This window comes from Patagioenas fasciata, chromosome 1, assembly GCF_037038585.1.
Source record: "Patagioenas fasciata isolate bPatFas1 chromosome 1, bPatFas1.hap1, whole genome shotgun sequence".
Taxonomy (NCBI): Eukaryota; Metazoa; Chordata; class Aves; order Columbiformes; family Columbidae; genus Patagioenas; species Patagioenas fasciata.
In genome coordinates, this window is record NC_092520.1 from 64,816,895 (window position 1) to 64,838,255 (window position 21,361).

Sequence of the window (21,361 nt, forward strand, 5' to 3'; positions counted from 1 at the left end):
TCCTGGAGCTAACTGTGAGGATGGCCAGGGTTCACATGTTCTCCTGCTGCCCAGGCCAGCCTCTCCATTTATAGGTATGCTTATGGGATTACAAGTTGAAATACCTCCTTGAAACTGCGTGGAGTATTGCAGAGGAGAGATGGAGATGGGAATCACATCAACATTCACACAGAATCACAGAATGTTAGGGACTGGAAGGGACCTCGAAAGATCATCTAGTCCAATCCCCCTGCCGGAGCAGGAACACCTAGATGAGGTTACACAGGAATGTGTCCAGGTGGGTTCTGAATGTCTCCAGAGAAGGAGACTCCACAACCTCCCTGGGAAGCCTGTTCCAGTGTCTGTCACCCTTACTGAGAAGAAATTTCTTCTCAAATTTAAGTGGAACCTCTTGTGTTCCAGTTTGTACCTGTTGACCCTTGTCCTATCGTTGGTTGTCACCAAGAAGAGCCTGGCTCCATCCTCGTGACACTCACCCTTTATATATTTGTAAACATGAATAAGGTCACCACTCAGTCTCCTCTTCTCCAAGCTAAAGAGACCCAGCTCCCTCAGCCTTTCCTTCAAGTGCCTCAGAGAGCTGCGTGGCACAGACAGCTGCCTTAGCCTCAAATCAGCTTCTCCAGGAGAACAAAAGTTCTCACGGACTTCTCACACAGCAGTCACTGGCTCCCACAAACCTGGTAAGGGTATGCTGGGCCCTGGGTGCCCTTTGCAATTAACTGCATGCCATGCCCACAGCACAGCGTGCTTTTCTTTTTTTCCGTTTGGTTATTTTTACACGGCAACATTTCCAGACAAGAATCATGTTTCTCAACTCTCTCATCCACACACAGGCCTCATTAAAATCTTACTGGGTGAAGAACCAAGAGCCATGGCTGCCAACAGAGCTTTAAGACATCATTGGTATGTGCAAGCCTTGTCACTCCTGCTGCCCAACAGACTGCATCCCAGCACAGCTTCAGACACAACAGCCACATCACAAAAAGGCCCCTATAGTAATTTCTCATCACTGCAGCAGCTGCTCTCCACCTCCACTGCATCCACGTAGGAAACACGCACACACAAGTGACAAGATTTTACCTGTCGACTAAACCCCCATTCATTGTCTTAGGAAACTCCAACAGGAATCTTGACTTTAGGTGTGCAGTTTCACAGCCAGTTCCCCCAGTCTGAAGGCAGTCAAGGCCCCAAGCCTGACAGTGTTCAAGAAGAGACTGGACAATGCCCTCAGACACATGGTGTGAACTGTGGGGTTGTCATATGCAGGGACAGGAGTTGGACTCAATGATCATTGTGGGTCCCTTCCAACTCAGGACATTCTATGATTCTGACATTTGCTGTCCAGAGACACCTCCTTTCAACTGGGATGGATGTGGACCATGGCCACTGGGGACCTGTTGCTCCCATTCAGTGAGGGAGGAAACAGGCACGAGGATCTTCTTTAGCATCAGGAGCCTCAGGAGAGAACAGTCTGGCTTCTGCATTTTTTTCTGTCTAAAACCATTTTTGTGCCTTTCCGGCTAGGATAGAAGAGAGAAAGAAAACTGACCGTACATGGTTACTTATGGCTATGGTTTTATTTTCTTTTCTTCATTCCAGATATAAGGGATGCTGTCCCAAGTGTCCCTATCAAGTCATCTCTCAAAGGCAGGATGTGCTGAGCATTTCTGAACATCGGCAACATATGCTGCAGACAGACAGAAGACAGAAGCTAAAAAAGTATTGGAAGCCTAGTTTTAAAACACTCCCCTGCTAATTACGTTATGGCATAAGAAAAGCAGCTTCCAAGATTTCCTGTTGATTTGTGCTGAGACATGTTAGCAGGAAAACAAAATGATTGTATATACTGCATGAGATTGAGTGAAAATCAGAGCCCTGGGAATGGTGTTAATTTTGCATTTAACTCTGCTCATTTCTTACAAATCCTGTGACAGTTTATGACCTTATCTTATTTAAAACCCTGTTTTTAAAACAAGGCCTACAAGGCCTTCCCCAGCAAAAACACACTTGCACAACTGTGGTCAAGTTCATCTTCACACAGGTGATGTATTACATCTTCCACTACCAGTCAGGTTTTCTTTCCTGGCTGTGGTCTACTTGTCAAACCACTACTGTCACTCAGACTGTGCCTGCCGAAGCCCTCCTCCAGAAGTTTCTCAGAAACATACACCTGGGCTCTGGCGACAGATGCGCCTGACACAGCCGCGGGAGTTACCTTGAACACAAGCTGGACTAACACACACTGAACGAGCCAGTCAACAGCTTTCCAATCTGGAGGGGCTGTTTCCTCACCTTCCTGCAAACACTCCCCACAGAAACTGGGAGTGCGGGTTGTCAGACGACATCTCAGAGCCAAGGCTGAATCCACATCGAGTCTCCGGAGAGGGCTGGCGAGGTGCAGAAGTCCAACTTGCACAAACCTCAGCATGCCCCAGGTTTTGCCAGAGAAAGGCAAAGGGGTTCAGAAGGGTGGTGTTTCCATAGGTCCATGAGCTGATATGCAAGTGGGGTGCTGTGCTCTCAATTATTTTCTTCTGTCCTTTCAACAGTCTCACCTCTTCCTCACAGCAGCAACAGCTGTGTAGGAACACGAGGAACCAGCTCGAGATGCTGCTCTAGCTGAGGGACAACTGCTTGTTTTGCTAGAGTAGTTTGTGGCTGGCTCAGGTGCCCAATCTGGTTCCCTGCAGAGTCCTACAGGTGCAATGCTGACGCAAGAAAACGGATAGAACAAGGGGTGTCAAACTCATTTGCACTGGCAGCCACATTGGCCTCATCATTGCCTTCAAAGGGCTGAATGTAATTTTAGGACTGCATAAATGTAACTACTCCTAGTCATCAAAATGAGTTTGACACTTCTGGGATAGAAAGAGTGAGGACAGGACTCTGCAGCCCCAACAGAGATTGGTTTACACTCAGAAGGATCTCCATCCATGGTCCAACTCCGAACAGGATGCTATACCAACAGGCACCCCGCTGGCCACAGTGAATCTAAACAGATGGCAAATGTGCGCACGGTTTTCAGAAATAAAACATTTCTTTTAATTGGCAAGTAGAACACACATTACAGGTCATTAGTATTTTATAAACAATATTAAGTTACAAATACATGTTAAAAATTGCAGTTCATGGCAGCTAAAAGCTCGGAGTCCAAAATGCATCTCTGCAATGCTTCATTACTTCCCTTTCCCCAGTCTGCTGGGTGAAGACAAATAAAAGATTATTTATCATCTACAAGGAGGTGGTCTACTATATACTCAAACAAAAAGAAAACCTCATTCCTAAGAGCATCACTAACAAACAGAGGCATTCAAAGTACTTCAGCCATCTTAAATCATGTCAGATGCGATGAGGACACAGGTACGAGTTACTCTGTAATACTTAAAGCAAAGATACAGGTATCTTCACATTAAACTCATAGTCCAATACGTTCTGTTCCAATTCAGCTTAAACCCAACACTAGCTTCTACCCCACAGAAGCTTAAAGTCCCATATGCAGGCTTCTGTGCCATCAAAGCTAGACGTTTGTAAATCAGACCCTTACACAGAGGAAAGTTACGGTGTACAACTAAACAGCATACATAAATACATACCTTATATTTAGCAGATCTTTATTCCCCTCCTTAATGACTTTTGTTGGTATTAGTGAGATACACAGCTCATTCCATTTTCACTACACTCAGAATATTAACAAATTACCATTACACGTGTTAATATACTAAATATCATTTGGCAAGTCTCTTTAAAAAAGTATTTTAAAACATTTTTGGAAAAGTAGAAACCTATTTTCCAGAAAAAACATGTGGTACTAGGACAGCGTGGACTCCAGTGCTTAAACATCCTTTCAAAGAAAACCCATCTTGATGGCTTTTGTGCCCGGGAGTCTCTGTGTCTCAGCTGCCAAACTTGTATTCTATTCATCCTTCTCGCTGTGGCGGTCAAAGGTCCTCCAAATCAGCTTACTTTGCCTTTCGGTTGGCAGACTTTCAGAGATTACCATTCACTTGACTGCACAAAACAGACACGTAGCTTTGACATAAGTCCATTCCTTTCTTACTCATATTTATGAGAGTCAGTTTTATTATACCGCTGAGATTGCATCTTCAAAACCAAAGGCTGCTGAATGCGTCTGGAGAAATGACCTTGTATCTCAAAAATATCAAGAGTACCATTCAAGATCTGAATTTCTATTAAAAACTGTGCACATTTAGCAAAAATTATGCTGCTGTAAAAAGAAAAGGCCTGCTCCTTGGCCTGCTCAGAATACAAGCTACAATGCAAGAGACTACACCAGAGGTTTTTTTCTCTGCTTCTTTTCTATAAGCAGGCATTAAAAGTGTTACTAAACTTTTCCTACAAGAGCACGCAGGGGTGTGGCATAATATACATTAATCAGGAAAAAAACAGTAACAAACAACCATTCTAGAAAATGCTGCATATTAGCAGCATGCTTGGTTTCTGAAACATAAGGAATTGTATGGAAGTTGTCAAGATGAAGTCCACACACCTCGATCATTGAACTGATCACTAGATTCCAAGAAACCAAAGCAAATTTAAAAATACACATGACAACAACTGCCTAGAAGGCAGAGTTTTATCATCTGTCAATAACCAGATGAGTAAAGTGCATAGCAACTCTTGTAACAGTTTCTTGAAAAGAGAATAGGTTTTAGCAAGTCTCAAAGTTTGTAAGCTTGACACTTTCCCATACATTTTGCTACATGTGTGGCTTCCCTTTTGTTTTGCTGTTTAGCTTCATAGATCGACCCTTCAGCACTGTTTTCTGATTCCCTTTGCACTTCATATGGAATGCGCTGAGATCTCTGACTGCTGCCTGATGTATGTCTGGAAGCTCTTGTCACCAATGGGATGTTCTCTAAAATAAAAGGAAAAAGATAAAAAAAAAAAAAAAAAGAAAAAGTAGTATACATAGAATTTTCTTTCAGGACGTCAAAATGTCAGAACAGAAAGTGAACAGACAAAACCTTGTTCCTAAGTCTGAAGATCAAAGTTGTAATTGTACTGATAATACTGCATCCTACTTGAACTGCAAGAGCTGACTGATTGAATTGATCCTCTTTTCTTGTCAGCCTTGCACAGAATGCTCCTTTACTTCTGTGTACACAAAATACAGTCATGTGGCTGTATCAGTCACTCTTCCCCTTTTTAAACTAACACTCTAAAATAAGCTGGTAAGTAGATGTGCCTGCTGGTATTTACTGCTCATTCCATGAGAACAGGTTCAAAAATTTTAAAAAATGACAACAAAACACCCCCCCACCACCACTTATTTTTATGGATGAAATTGCACTAAAAAATAAACATTTTTAAATTCCTTACAGTCCTTTAAAATATTGTGATATCAATCCTAAATCACAATCCTACTTTGTATGTATTTGCAGGATCTTTTTGGAACATGAATATTGTGAAGGCCAGAACATAAGCAAAGGAAATATCATTTCCCAGGATTGTTCCTTTGATTGGACAGCCCATTATACTTACTGGCTTCCATATTTTGTCTTCTTAAATTTATCCCTTTTATATTGAGCATGCTCCTGCTCTAAAGTTCCAACACCTTCAATAATGAGCTTTAGTGTTTTATACGTCTCCTTAGGGTCATCAATGATGAATGTAGAATATTCTTCCTCTTCAGGTCCATCATACACAGATTTGCTGCCACAGGCCTCTGGGGGGGGGAAAATAAAGTATAGGAATAGTTATCAGATAGGCAGGGGAAAAAAAAGACTAAAAATACTCAGTCTGAGGTTTATACAGTTCCTTAGTTTGCTTCTGTATGACCACCACAGAATTGTGGCTGACATAACAGCAAGAGCAGAAGGAGCAGTTCTCTGTCCTTTTGCTGAGCTGTTGGCAGGCACAGAGCTCGTCCCATGCCCGTTCCCTCCCCCCGTCTTGTAATGAAAGGGCAGCAAGCCTGGGAGCTGCTCATGGCTTGGTGCAAAGCTGTCCTTCGCTGCACACGCAATGCTTCCATCTCAGTTACCACTAGCAGTACCCCAGGCACACCATTTGGGAACTCTGACACAGGCCTAACTCTGTACTGTGCTGCAGCATTGACCTGCGCAAATCACAGAATGGTTGGGGTTGGAAGAGGTCTCTGGAGACCATGTGGTCCAACCCACCTGCTAAAGCAGGTTTACCCAGAGCAGACCACACAGGAATGTGTCCAGGTGGGTTTTGAATGTCTCCAGAAAAGGAGACTCCACAACCTCTCTGGGCAGCCTGTTCCAGTGCTCTGGCACTCTCAAAGTAAAGAAGTTTTTCCTCATATTCAGATAGAACCTCCACTGCTTCAGTTTGTGTTCTTTGCACCTCATCCTGTTGTTGGGCACCACTAAAAAGAGCCTGGTCCCGTCCTCTTGACATCCACCCTTAAGATATTCATAAGCATTGATAAGATCCCCTCTGAGCCTTCTCTTCTCCAGCCTGAACAGACCCAGCTCTCTCAGTCTCTCCTCATAAGAAAGGTGCTCTAGGCCCCTCATCATCTTCGTAGTCCGCTACTGGACTCCCTCCAGTAACTCCTTGTCCTTCTTGAACCAGGGAGCCCAGAACTGGATGCAGTTCTCCAGATGTGGCCTCATCGGGGCAGAGTAGAGAGGGAGAAGAACCTCCCTCGACCTGCTGGTCACACTCTTCTTAATGTATCCCAGGATATCATTGGCCTTCTTGGCCACAAGGGCACATGGTTGAGCCATGGCCAACCTGCTGTTGACCAGAACTCCCAAGTCCTTCTCTGCAGTGCTGCTTTCCAGCAGGTCCACCCCAACCTGTACTAGTGCCTGGGGTTATTCCTCCCCAGGTGCAGGACCCACACTTGCCCTTTGCCAGAAGGATAAATTCCATCCCTAAGCAGCAGCTAAGCAGCAAGTACGGCACTGCAAAACAGACTGACTTCAAAACAATTACAGGTTGAAGTAGTCACATAGGATGTTTCACCACATTACCCTTAAAAGGTTCATACAATAAGCATAAATAGAATATGCCATGACTGGCGCCTGGCTGCCTGCTTAAGGACATATCCTAAGAAGGGGTAAGTTTTATCTTACCAGGGAGCCTTCCTGGCTAAGAGATCAGGACACATGAACATTTGCAACACATTCATCATGTTATCTACTCCTGCATTAGAGCTGAGCATATTAGAAGGGGAGAGAGAATACTTCACTTTTTCTCTATTTTTTCCCAGTTTTCTAACTGTCTCAGCTTTTTTGTTACCTTCCCCTTGCTGCACTGTCTGCACCAGACCTGCGTCCTTTTCCCCAACACTGAAACTCGATGCTGGCTCTGGCAGTGAGGAGTGGTGAGAAGGGAACGCTGGGCATCGGTTCAGACAGCTCGGAAGTGGCAGGGATCTTAAGTTTGCAACTGCACGGCGGCCAGGAGTGGATTAAAGTGCTTTCCAATCTGTGTGTTTGACACCACTGGCTTATCTCATATTATAAAATAAAGTCCTATTTAAAGACCAGTGCCACAGTGGAGGCTTCCCTGCCACTCCCTGTGCTAAACTGGGATTTCAAGTCTGGCACCATGTATACCGGATACTTTTCTTGGCGTGCTTACTAGTGCTAACTTCCTCTGCTGCCTCTTCTTTATTTTATCCTTCGTGTCACATCTCTGTTCCCCTCAGCTCCTGATGGTTTCCCAGCCCAAACTTCACTGTTCAACATGTCACAGACATCCACAGGTCACCTTTCACTGATAATTCCAAAAGAGCCCTCCTAAGGAAACCATTTTTATCCAGCCTGTTCTTGGGATTTGAATCAGGGAATGCACACATGACTCCTGGTAACACAAAACCATGTTCCACTGAAACCTCAGCTTTGCTGGTGCTTCTTTGCAGGATCAGTAAACTTCTGGTTCAGTGTACATTCTGATTTGTCAATTCAGAGCATTCAAGCAATGTTCTGTGCCTATGCTATTTTAGGATGCTGTGCTTAAGACCTGTATTTCGAACAACTGTTTATTATGCAAAGAACTTTGTACAGACTATGAGACTGCACCAAAAACAATTCGCACAACTGCCTCAAGAGAGCAGAAGGGGAAACCAGTTTAATAATGGCCACTGTGTTCTAGAATGTGATTTGCAAGGCTGGTCTAACTACAATATCCCATTTTTCACAGGTATTTTTGCTTCGATAAGTGTATTGGAGATGCAATGATCTCTCATCTTTACCTTGCATTTTCTCCAATTTTGGCATATACAAGTTGAAAAGAGAGTAGATGCGCTCAGTTTCTCTATCTCCATCTATATCCAGTTGTATATTTGCTGGCAGGCCTCTGTAAGGCATCAGGAAGAGAGGCAGAAGTTACACGCTAAACAGTGTATTATGGCACAAAAAGCACTTAACAAGGATGAAAATAACAGTGAATACTCATTAAAGCCAACAGATGTGTGTAACAGAGCTCAAAACTTTCATGTTTCCCAAAAGAAAAGGTAGACAAGTTCAAACTTCTTTATGCCTAGATTTATCCAGTATGTTTTCACTCTGACTTGAAAGAGAGGACTGTATTGGTATCCAGACATTTTGGTGAATTAGTCTGCTACAACCAGATGGAGGAGCCAAAACACTGAACTACCAACTGTCCAGCTCTTATATCCTGAGACTAACTACAGACTTGCTGCTTTCCGCATTTTAGACGACAAGTTTCCTATGGACCAGACAGTACCTCTTCATTTAACAGAGAGCATGACAGGTCCCCTTAGGAAAAGGTTAAGTTAGAATTAAATCTATAAGTTGATGATTGTCTGTTTCAAGAATTTACAAACAGGACACTGAAGGGATTTCTGACATTTTTATCAATGACAGATGGTCAGAACCAATGTATCTTATCCCACAGTCAACTCCTATCAATGTCTTGAACTCTAAATATTTCAACATTTTGACCAAGATCTGCAGATACTTAAAGTATCAGAAAAAAAATAAAGATGGCCTTTAAGAACACCACAATGCCTGCACACCTGCAAGTCATGCTGGGGAGACAAACAAACCCCTGACAATACCTAGACCAAGGGCATGTTATTAATCCTTACCCTGTGCAGGGTGTGCAGCCAGGAGTATTATCTGCAGTAGCTTTACAGCAAAGCCAGTGGCCATTAAGATAGGCAGAGGGATGGTAGACTGTGAGGCGCTTCTTGTTGCATTGGCTAACTTTGGTGAGGATATCAATCCAGTCCTTGGCCTCCACACAATTATTTGCTTGGATATACAGGACTCTTCTTTCAGGTTGGATCACCTGGAACATCTGCAAATAAAGAAATAAGTGATGGAATAAACCACCAGAATGAGTTGGTGAACCTAAGACTGGGCTCAGACGGATGATTTTTTTTAAAGGAAAACCACAGCATACTAAAAGTATGCACTCATAAATAAATGCCATCACAAAACTAAGCAGCAAATGTGCCCTTAAAACAACACGACCTTTCACCTGGTACAAGGAGTAATATACTGTTCCTGTAGGAGATGATTTACAAACAGCTAATATCAGCTTGCTGGTTGGGCCTCAAGGAGATTTGTTGTCAGCCTCAAGGATGCAATTTTAGTAATGCTGCAGCTCCAAGTTTTGGAAGGCTGACAGGGGAATCCAGTGCAGGGCTGAAAAGCAATGTTAAGTCAGCAGGGGGCAGAAAAGAGAAAAACGAGAATTTGGATCAGGCCTTAGCAACAGCTTCGCTTTAATACTGCTGTATCTCTAGTCTTTTACCACCTATTTTGGCATGATTCTTTCCTTTTATTAACTTCCACACTTCTGCACACAACTCCAGTTGCTATTAGCAAATTGCAGCAAAACAGTTTGCCTTTAATTGCCATAAGGCGTTCAAATAATTACACATTAATTCTACGTTATGGCTTGGCCACTGAATATCTAAACTAGAGCTTTCCTGCCTGCTCGGAACAGCTTGCAACCTAAAATGGCACAGTCACATTTATTTTTCTCCTCTCAACGATGCAAGTTTCTGATGCACAGCCTTACTGCTTGATTATACTGATCATGCACTGAAGATAACTAAGCTCAAGTTAGTGATCTTAACTTCAAATTCTGGAAAGGCAAATGTCAACCATCTTCATTTCTTCTAGCTTCTGCAAAAGCTCAATTTTAATGGGTTTTCCTCTCTCAGGTATTCCTAAATTATCTTCCCCTATCTACTTCTTCATTTGACTCTTCAAATCATTAGACATTACACTGCCCACATCATGTGGAATATTATTTTCCATATAGCTGGTTTCTCTGTGTTGTTTTTTTTTGTAATTAAAAAAAAAAAACAAAACCAAAAACAAAAAAACCACACCAAAAACTGGAATCCATTTTTGTTTTTATAAAGACCTGAAACACTAGCCTGAATTCTGCAATTCTGCACCTTGCTGGTCAGGAGAATGTTGCAGACTGGCACCAGGCACTATGTCTTCCTCCCTTGTGACACTTTTAGGTGCACATACTTCAAAGTAGCTTGCAAATATACTTGCTAATTTGTGAACAAACAGGTTTTTTTAATTACAGTCTCTCTTCTAACAGGAAAGGGAAAGGTCCAACAATCTTCTCTGTGGATTTAGTATCATTATAGATGTCGGGCAGTAATTAGAAAGGTGCAACACACAAGAGCAGTGTAGGTGCTGTTAGTGCGATCAGTCCGTCACTGCCAAAATACAGGCCAAAGAGAGAGTCTTTTTAATAAAGCTTTTCAGGACATAATTGGCAATTTGAGTTTGGGGAACAGTGGAAGGAATGGGGAAGACATGGGTGTGCAGCTCAACCCTATGTTAACACAGAACCACAGGGAAAAGAATTTTAATGTGCTGCTGGGGTAAATGGAGCCTTCTGCATTACAACAAAGGAACAGATTTAAGGAGTATGGCTTTGTGTAAGGGGATACCAACCTAAGTGAACTAACATATGGCAACTGTTACTGAGAAGACCACAACTAAGCCAGGAATTTCAAGTGGTTGCAAGACCTTTATGCTACCAAAACCAACATTTGCTTCTCAGACAATACAGAAGACCTGAACAGTACTTAAAGCCACCCCCCCCCCACTTCCCAAACTCTGCTTAATGAAGACAAAGGCTACTGGCCTTACTGCCACAAAGGCGGATTTATCAGGACTGAGGAAGACACAGTGGGTGCAATTCCGAGCACAGAAACAGAAAGAATATTTATAGAAAATGTGGATCTTTAATCATACGTAGCACCCAGGATGGAATATCCATCACAAATGCATCTGCTGTGGTGTTTTGAGAATTCTGTTCTTGCTGCAGTATTCTATTTATATATGGTAAGATAAATGGGAATATATTAGCATGGGAAGGTGATAATGTTTTTTTCTACTGCTTATGGAAAGATTCTGAACCTTATTTTCCAGAACGGGTGTAGTCAACTTCATTTCTTAGGTAATACTGAATTTAAGCAACCAAAATAGCCCGTAGCTTCTGATGTTAACAATGAAGGAATATTTTTCCTATAATAAATCTTTACAGGGATATTTTGCATGCATCCTAGCCCAGTAGACTCAGCATAAATGAAAGACTGCTCTGACTTAAGACTTGATCAGAATTACAGCTCAGCTCCTCTCCACACACAGTAAGTTTTCTCTCAACTGTGTGGCTACTCTAAGTTCAATTGAGTTATTTTGCAGAGTACAGTTGGCAACAGTCCACTGCATGTTACAGCTGTCTTGTGATAGCTTGAGAATTATTTTGCAGTTTGGTTGCTTTCACCTATGTAATTAACATGAGTGATAAGCAGCAGAGCCAGCTACAGTACAATGAAGATGTGCTACAGAAGCAAGTGAACTTAAACTTACTCCATCTTCTAACAGAGGGAGATATGCTACCAAAATAATATCTGAAAGAGGGAAAATACTGAGGAGTCAAGCATTGTATTTCACTTCAGGTTCTTCCAACAGCAGTTTGTTAATGTTTAGGGTAGGTTTGAGCATTGCTGTGCATGGTGTCCACAAGCAGTGCAGATGGCAGGAGAGACTTAAAGGCAGAAAAGTTAACAGTCACAACCATTTATGTGTACAAAGAAGACGGCAGTAGATGCATGTTTAGAACTGGAAAACACTGAGGTGGTATTTTTATTTTTAAATAAAACTTTTTAAGGACTATGCGCAGCTTTACAGGGAAAAGAGCACGAAAAAGGCTCCCAATATCACCTAAACTGATCATGTCTACTAAGAACTGTTCTTACACAATGGATGGCATGTCTTGCATACAGAAGTTGGCAGTAGCGTTCCATGCATGAGAAATACAGCTGTACTTTACTCCCTAATGTGGCAATTAAAATGCTAAACCACACTGGCAACAGCACACATGTTGTTTTGGCACATGACCTAACCCAAATATATATATGCACGTTCATTAACTGATAAAGGAATCCTGAAAGAAGATGTGATCCTTCACTATTATCAGCAAACAGTTCCTCCCAGAAGGAGAGGTCTGGCAGAAAGGGCAGGGACTCTATTCTCTCACCTGTGTCCGACATTATGGAGCCCAGACAGCTGATCAGCAGCGGTCAGTACTGAGTGTGCTGCAGATCACGAAACCCAAGGACTGCTGACTGGGCTGTTAAGAATCTGAATGGGCTGTACTTTTGGAAACTCCTGCTACTATATACAGAACAAGCAGCTGTGGTTGTACATCTTTCAATAGAAACCCAATCCGGGCTACAAAAGGGAAAAAGGCGATTAGGCTGGTGGATCCAGACCAGCCTAACAAGTAAATTAATGAAGATGACTTACTTACATTTTTCATTTTAAAGGATTCCTCCTCCAGTCTTTCTACTGCCAAAATGTTTTCAATTGGAATGCTGCACAGGGGGTGATCACCTGCAGAATACAGACAAACAGATACTGAGCAACCTATTCACAACTCAGCTTCACCCTCTCTCCTTATTTTAAGGGCTGATTCAGTTCCTTTGAAGATCATTTTGACTGCACAAGACAAAAATTATCTTTCACTCAGCAGGGATTTCCTAGCATGGTCCTTAAGTATAATCTTAAGTTGATTTCTGTTTTCAGCTGCACTACTTAATGCTAGTAAATCCCTTAGACAGTGACTACCACAGCAGGACTCAGACTATTTCCTGAGAAGGTGACAATGAAAGAAATCATTCCTGACAGCTCAACTGAACTAGTTGATGGTGGTGATGTAAGATGTCAAAGTTGAGTGTGAAATGATGACTGGCATGATCTGACTGTGTTTCCTTATCTTTCTTAACTCCTGCTCTATTTGTATGATGGAAGGAAGTGGTATTTGTTGTGTACCGCTAAACACATTGGAACAATTTGCAAAAAGCAAAATCTTTGATGTTAGGCAACATTAAGCAAATACATTTTTGCAAGTTCAAAGCTTGCAGCCAAATCCCTGGCTACTGCAGGCAGTTGTGCCAGCACTACAGAGTTTATGAGAACAAGCCAAAAATGTTCACTACAAACCCAAATCCCAGTGTAAGGTATTTATGTCCAAGGAAATACATCTTGGGATAATCTACAACATAACTGTGAAACCTCCAGATGATGTTGGTAACTGATCTTAGACAAATATTACCAAATATTCTGCTAATTTACAGGGTACTGTGGTACCCAAGAAACTTCTCTAATAGTCAGTACAGACATACTAAAAGAAAGGCAAGAACATACAGGTTGACAGTTACGAATCTAGATGTCACTCTTCTGCTTTTACACAATGTAATCAAAAATGTATCAAAAATGTTTCAAAAATGTATCAAAAAAAAAAAAAAAAGAAGACTGGGCCAACTTTTGTTACCTTTGCTTTTCTGATAGGTGAACTCATGGTTTGTCAGGCGAAACCATCTCTTCTTGAAGTTTTTCATACCAAATCGTTTTCTTCCTTGTGCTCTCTTGATCATGAACCTGGTAAACAGGACAGCAGTTGTTACAATACATCAGATTTTACATATGCATGCATACATATAAAATATGTATTTATGTATATAGATGTATACATATATACATTATATATACACACATACATTATGGCACTTGCGAAGCTTTAGGATGGGACACAGTGCTTTCTAATTATTGAGGCCTTGTCTTGACAAGGAAAGTCACATTTGGATAGGTTTAGTGCATTTGTTAGTTAAGTCTGTCCTTTTTCTAGATCTAGATAAGTGGCAAGACAGGTAGCTTGACTTGTAGTCTACATAGGGGTTCTAGTCAGTTAGTTGAACTGCAGCTTGTGCCCTTTCCTTAGTTACAAATCCAACCAAACGGCTTCCTACTACAGCAGAAAATGGCAGAACATGGTTAGTACTGCTCTGCTGAGCTTGATCTGTTAACTCTACAAGCTTTTTAATTTTCTCTTTTTTTTTAAGCCATGAGAAAGCTCAAAAGGTTTAGAGTATATTTAATAATTAAAAGGCAGGTGTAAGGCCTCTGGAGCACAGGGGCTGTACCCTTACATGCTTTAGTCGCTCTCAAGCTCTAGAAACAAAATTGGGATATTCCACAGCTCCATTTCAGATTGCACACTGGTGCTGCAGTTGGAAGTGTGTTTTCAATAACATACGAAGCAATCTGACGGTTAAAAGCTGGAATCCCCCAACACCACCTTTTTTCTGGCAGAGGAGGGCGTTCATTTAGTGAGTTGTCAGTTTTTATTAATTTCAGACTTGAATTAGCTTACAAGAAAGTGTGATGCATCCACCACCTTCCTAACCACTAAATCAATCCAAAAACTTCAAGGTGACTTTGGAAAGCCTCGTGACTTCATACTGGTGGAATAAAAAATGTGTGCACATATGCAGTAGAGAGTTGATAACAGCTACTCTACACATTACATTAACTATTGTGCCAAATACAGAATTGTACAAAGGAGCCAGTAAAAACTACTTACTACAGAGCAGTTTTTATCAAGTAGGGAGGCACTATACAGCACAAAGAGCACACAGAGAGAACAGCTAATGGTTTCTTTGAAGATTTTCAATAGCAGAGCTAAAATGCTTAGAACAGCTAATACTGTCAGTCAGAAACAACTACACTGCATCCAACTGAGCCACAGGTCTGTTTAAAGCTCAAACAGAAAAGCTCCTTCAGACTTCTAACTGTTTTGTAACCAGCCAGGCTGCTGCCTGCTGCCCATTCCAAGTTGTGTGGGCAAAAGCTGACCAGGACTGTACACAGCAACCAGCTGTAGACACACATCTCTCTCATTCTTGAAACGGCCAGACAGTTACTGTTCTGGTCCTTATTCCTGTATTACTTGAGAAACATTTAATAAAACCATATGATTCAGGTCATCACCAGGCCCACTGGTGGTAGTCTTCATATTTCAAGGTTAAGGCAAATTTAAAGGGAAGAGCAGATGTCCTTGGGTTAGAAAATACGCTCTTCGAGAGAGTTGCTCTTCCTTCTCATGCCAACACTTAAAAGGTGACATAAAACTGCAAAATCTTACAGACCCACCCTCTTTGAAAAATGCAAACTCCATACTGCAGAACTAAGAGCACACTTCTAATAAATTCTTCATAGCTGGCACAGCCAAGGAAGGAATGTGCTTTTATTTCCCACGGACAGGTGACAAGCATTCAAAGTTGCAGAAGTTATCAGGTCAATTTAAAGGATTTATTTGTTTCTAACATTTGCAGGGGGTGTGAGCAGTCAGAGCAACAGTCAGAAGCACAAAGATAAGAAGAGAACAAGATGAAACCTATTTCAGTGCTGGGTGGCTGGAGATACTGTTTATTCTCATGTTCATGGTAGACCTGAGTTTGGATCTACCTTAGCCTTGCTTGCAAGCATCAGCAGGCCCCTTTCACCTACAAGAATGGCAGGACTAGTTCTCCTCTTAATTTTCTTGCTTTTGGAAAGAACAAGGCAGACAGCTGTCAAGCAGCAATGGCACGATCCATGCCAGCAAACCCAAGTGCCAGCAACTAATCTTTGGTACTGTACGTTCATTCAGAAGTACATTTGCTATAGCTTTCCATCTAGATACTCTTAATAGAAGCAAAGAGATTAAAAAACCAAAAGCAAACAAAAACATCACAAAGGCAAACAGAAATCCCATTAACAAACCAATGAATCTGGAGAAAAATCAAATCAAAGGCTGGGAAAATTCCCACCCACTCTTCATGATACAATATGGCAATAATACAAAATGTCAGGATAAACAGACAGCTGAAGGCCGCTCCTTAACCTTGAGAACAATTTACGTGAATGCTGCTTAAGAAGTATCTAGAAAATGTATGGCCACTTATTAATCACTTCCAATGAGTTCATCGGGATCTATACACTTAACATTAAGCAAATCTCAGTGCTTCTTGGAACCTCTACCTACAGATAAAAGTGATTTACTCTCTACTTACAGCAGGTTTTTGTTTTAACGAAGGGGGAGGAAAAAAAAAAAAAAAAGAAAAAAAAAGATCTGGTCAACATCAAGAAGTAGATAACGAAATGTTCTCTGCTGGGTTTACACAGGCATTTCAGGATTGTTAAATAGAGTACTGCTTCCCCAAAGTTAAGTCAGACAAATCTATTGCTGCAAAGGATGGACATGCTGTCAGCCGGTAGCTACAGCAAAGCATCAACTGCCCCTACCATCTTACCTGCACGAACTATTACCATCAACTTTCTTTACTGTTAGTTTAAGAGTCCTTACAACAGCAGCCACAGGCCGAGCAAGAAAAGACAGAAAAAAATCAGATAGGAGCAAAAGAAAGACAGAGGCAGAAAACATAATGTTTTAGAGTTAGAGGGAAAATGTTACAAACTATACATTAATTTTGAAAACCAAAAGAATGATAAATGTACAGTATTAAAATAGACAAACTTGTCCCTAGAGACGGATGCTCATCAGAGAAGTGAGGTGAACTACAGAGGCTAACTGGAAGGGGTAGTCATGTTTTCACCAAAAATCTAATTTTCGCATGACTTAGAGCTAGCATGAAAGCTTGCTTTCAAGCAGTACTTCAGCTTACTGAAGAATTTGGATTTTTCACTTTCTTCCTCCCAGCTTAAGCTGTTTCCACAGTGCACTTAGATGATCTTAACAACTCAGGTTTGTAACACAAAAAATGTCAGCTATTAGTATATAAAACTAATGCAGCATATGGAACATGCTTCCAAAAAAGGGAAAGGTATTACAACCAGAAATTGTTCCAAGTGCATCACAAGTTTTCCTCAAAATGGCCACGATAAGGATTAGCATATTGATTTTACAGGGCAGCAAAAGCAAATTCCATTTGCAGGCTTTGCCCTCACTAAGATATTCAATATCTGTCTTCACAGTGAGATTTTACAGCCTTTGTTCAGTGGAGTTCAGAAAAAAAAATCAACTCGATTTTAACAAAATGCAGATTTAATTAGCACAGCTAAGGCAAAATAAGTTCTACAGGCTTCTTTTTCTTTCACTTATTTCAAAATATACTTAGATTGTTTAAATCAAATGAGATGATGTTAAAATCAGCTATAGCAGTCACAAAGAGTAGAAATAGCAACACAAGAATCTTTCCACATTCTTCTCTGAACACATGGATGGAATAGGGGTGGCAGAAAAAAAAAAAAGAGAGCTGCCTTAGAATGGTAGCAAGCACACAAGTAGAGGATTTTGTGGCACAAGCATGCTTACCCTTCTTTTAGTAGTATAGGTTGCTCTATGCTCTTATGATCTCTCCTTCCTGAAGATGAAATTAAATCTAGAAACTAAAAGGTGAACATAAAAAAAAAATAGATAAAAATGAAAGCATTGCACTACCTAAATTAAAATCTTCAACATTTGTACAACACAGAGCTACAAGAAAATATTGTAAAAGTAGTTAAACTGAAGGTAACGGCACAAGCTTGAGGAACTGGGAGGTTTTCTGGGTTGTAAACTAAAAATAGCACAAATATTCTTAAGCAGAAAAACTGCAGATGACCAACACTTCTCGTGCTGCTTCTTTGTTATACATATCTTTCACTTCCTTTCGGACTAAGCCATTTTCATCACAGATTTGAAGCATTCTATGAAGTGTGCACATCTCGCGCTCTATGCAGCAGCTTGTTAATCCAACCTAATTATTAAGCAGAAGAAGGTCTAAAGAGATCCTGCTATTGACATGCACATAATTTGATGTGAGTTTCTTGGACATTACAGTTACCGGGATTCTTTTTTTTCAGCACATGCTTCTTGGTTTACCATTAGCAAGTACTATAGTATTCTGAGCAACACAGCAGGATTTTCAAAATATTCACATGCGTTACTTACGTTTTTTACTGCATCTGCATATTTCTGCTCATTAAAGTAGTCATAAAAAGTAGCCATGTAGGATTCCTTGAAATTGGCCTGAAATACAAAGCCAAAAAATACGCGTATCGTAAGACTGTTTATACAGAAAATATTGTTAACAGCAGCACACTAAGAGGCGAGCCATCTCAGATAAGAGGTTTTTTTTCTGGCCAGAGGTAAAATAAACAAGTTTTATTTTTATGTTGTACAACACGCATTCAGTAGTATCAAATTTTTATTTCAAAAAGGTAGCAGAATGCATTTAAAACGTTCAGTTACTACAGCTAACAATGCATTCTTCAAAAGCTTCAAACTTCTGCTCGGGCTTTTAATCTGGGTCCTAAAAGATGCTGACAAAAAACATGAGAGAAGGAATTCTCTTGTCTCAAAGGATTTGAAATTGAGGTACAGCCTCACCTACAGTTGCCTTGCAAATCCTAAACAGTGACCTCACATAATCACCAGATGTAGCAGTGTGCTGTCTTAGGTACAAAAGTTTTATTTCAATCAAACACCCACAGCATGGGAATTTAGATCTAATCTTACCACTGACCAGCAGAAAACTGAACCAGTCTGAAAACTGGGCAATTTTTCTCAGTTGAGCTTTAAAGTGCCGAAATCATCTGCAAAGCTCAGAAGAACTGCTGTCATGTACCCGAGGCAAGTAGAGAACTTCATGGGTTTTCTGATCACTATCTGTCTTCCAGAAGGAAGGAATGAAAAGTTCTGGAACAGACTTCTAGGCTGGTCACACAATTCTGCTTTACTAAAATCTAGTTCAGATTAAGACAGATTTAGTTTTACCATCAGCATGAAAGGCTTATAATCAAAGTAAACATAACCAGTTTTGCATAAGCCTAGTGCAACTCAAGCATTTTAAAGGCTTAATTACAATGAGTGATAAAAGATTATTAAAAAAAATGTAAAATCACTTTCCTAAATTAAGCCTTTAAATGAAAATGGCATACTTACAGATTTAGATTTTGATAGGCTGCCTAGCGTTTGAATGGTTTTAGAGATAAGTGTCAAAGTTCGAGAAGTCTGAGGATCCTAGGAAAGAAAACAATATTGTATGGACTAGATATTTAAAATATGGAATATAGGAAGATAAATCATATTTCTTATTTCTTATTTCGCTTGCAGAAAAGTAGTATAAAATTATAAAAGATCTAATAAAGCACTACAGGAAAAAACGTTGCTTTTATAAAAGCTTTTGACTCTTAAGTCGTCATGTTTCATAGCTACCCTATTGCTCTTCAGAGAAGCAAAGGCAATGACTTGCAAAACAAAACCAGAGATTCCTATCTTGAAGACAGTCCGGGTCCTCCTCACTCCCAATAAGAACAACTACTCAGTCTTGGATAAGTTGCTTAAATCCAAAACATTTCCAACATCACTGACAATCAATACAGTATTAATGTAATGTGGCCAAAATGAAGCAGGGGCCATTTTCTCCACAGCAGCTTAGACCATCTACTTTGTCCTTAAATTCCACCGTTCCTCCCATACCTCCCAACTTCTTCACATACAGATTCAACCCATGCTTCATAACCCAGACAGACACAGCAGATCTTTGAACTAACAAAGGTACTTCTCCTAAAGGCTGTTAAAAGAATTGAAGAAAGAATCTTGATAGACAGACTATGGTGACAGAACCATATACATAGGTAGAAAAAATTGGCTACAGTACTTACTGGATGGTGCGGTGTAAGTTGAAAGAGGTTTGGAGAAAGAATAGCTGGAGCAAAGAATCTCAGGAAAATAAAGCTGCTGACAGCTGTATACCTCACATCTAGGTCACCTATTAAAAAAAGACCTCTACTCAGCATTTCAATAATCCTTCCTTAAAAACCTTCTGAAATCATCAGAATGCCTTCAGAAAGCAGCTTCAGAAAGAAGCTCAAACATACGCAGGAAATGTATATATTTTCAAGTTACAGGATTAACTGATGATGAAGGGTTCGGAGCCAGAGATCAGCCAGCACAAACCAAGGAAACGTCCACGACAGTCTTTTAAAAAGGAGTGAGTTCATGACACAAGCAACAAGGAGAACAACATTCACTTTTTCATTGCACAGGGAACTTCATAAAAACATCTGGTATTCCATCTACGCAACTAAAATATGATGAATAACTTAGATAGTTTATGAAATTTTCAGCCCAGAGGCAAACTCTCAGTTATCTCATTACAACCCTGAGCACAAGTAATGCATCTATTCAGTAAAATAAAATTTATTTATATTTACATAAAATACAGAGCATGACAGCACAATTAATGGCTTTCTGCTTGAGCTTCTCTCCTGTGAAGTGACTGTTCAAAAAGTGAACTTGTATTTTTTTCTCTAAAACTTTCTTATTGTAATCTGCCTCCATTCATGGAAATACGTAGCTTGGTTGTTCTGCTCAATTCCAGTTTTATATTGCCGGCCTGTTCTCCCAGAGACAAAACAACTAGGTAGGGAATGGAAAAAATTCCCTCTTGACAGTCAGAAAACCTTTGTACCACATGAGCCTCCCAGGGCAATGAGCTTGCAAAGACTCCAATCATTTTATAGATTGGCCTTTATTAGAGATTGACGTATGAGCAGAAAACAATTCAGCTGCATGGACTCTGCAGAATGAGCCATTACAAAAACCTGAATGTTTGAAAAGTGAGTATACTTCGCAAGTATTGAAGCCATAAATAAATGCCATCCTAATGCTCTTTTTAAATGCTGTTTTCCTTTGAAAAATGTTTAAGGAAAACTCATACAATCATTAAAAGCCATGTTCTTTGTGGAATGAATAATCAAGGAAAAAAACAGCATCAGTACAAATTCCACGTGACATTTTTGATAAGCTGCTATTCGATTACTAAATCCATCATGGACCATGCAGACCACTATAGCTACATTTAAAAGCTATCAGTGATGTAAAATAAAGCAACGTAGAAACTTACCTTGAAAACGTTTGGCAGCCGATTCTCTCAGTGAAAAGAAAATATCACACATCACTGTAGGGCAGCTTACACCAGATTTTGTAATTACAGTAAAAATACGATCAACATATTGCCTCAGATTTTCCTGAAAAATGCAATGATTATGACAAAATTAGTATCATTTTCTCTTGTGGAAAG

General features: G+C 40.5%; 1 protein-coding gene across 1 annotated transcript in view; it reads right to left on the bottom strand.

The window, feature by feature from the left end:
• Positions 1–3,021: 3,021 nt before the first annotated feature.
• RASA3 (RAS p21 protein activator 3) overlaps positions 3,022–21,361 on the bottom strand; it is a 132,474-nt gene continuing 114,134 nt past the window's right edge. Inside the window, exons 14-24 of the mRNA XM_065829587.2 lie at positions 21,185–21,308; positions 19,941–20,047; positions 19,219–19,296; positions 18,226–18,303; positions 17,608–17,681; positions 13,786–13,892; positions 12,763–12,845; positions 9,056–9,267; positions 8,198–8,301; positions 5,506–5,689; positions 3,022–4,879 (exon numbers count right to left, since the gene is read on the bottom strand). Of these exons, the coding sequence (XP_065685659.1) occupies positions 4,804–4,879; positions 5,506–5,689; positions 8,198–8,301; positions 9,056–9,267; positions 12,763–12,845; positions 13,786–13,892; positions 17,608–17,681; positions 18,226–18,303; positions 19,219–19,296; positions 19,941–20,047; positions 21,185–21,308 (1,227 nt within the window). The 3' untranslated portion in view covers positions 3,022–4,803. The remainder of the gene's footprint in view (positions 4,880–5,505; positions 5,690–8,197; positions 8,302–9,055; positions 9,268–12,762; positions 12,846–13,785; positions 13,893–17,607; positions 17,682–18,225; positions 18,304–19,218; positions 19,297–19,940; positions 20,048–21,184; positions 21,309–21,361) is intronic.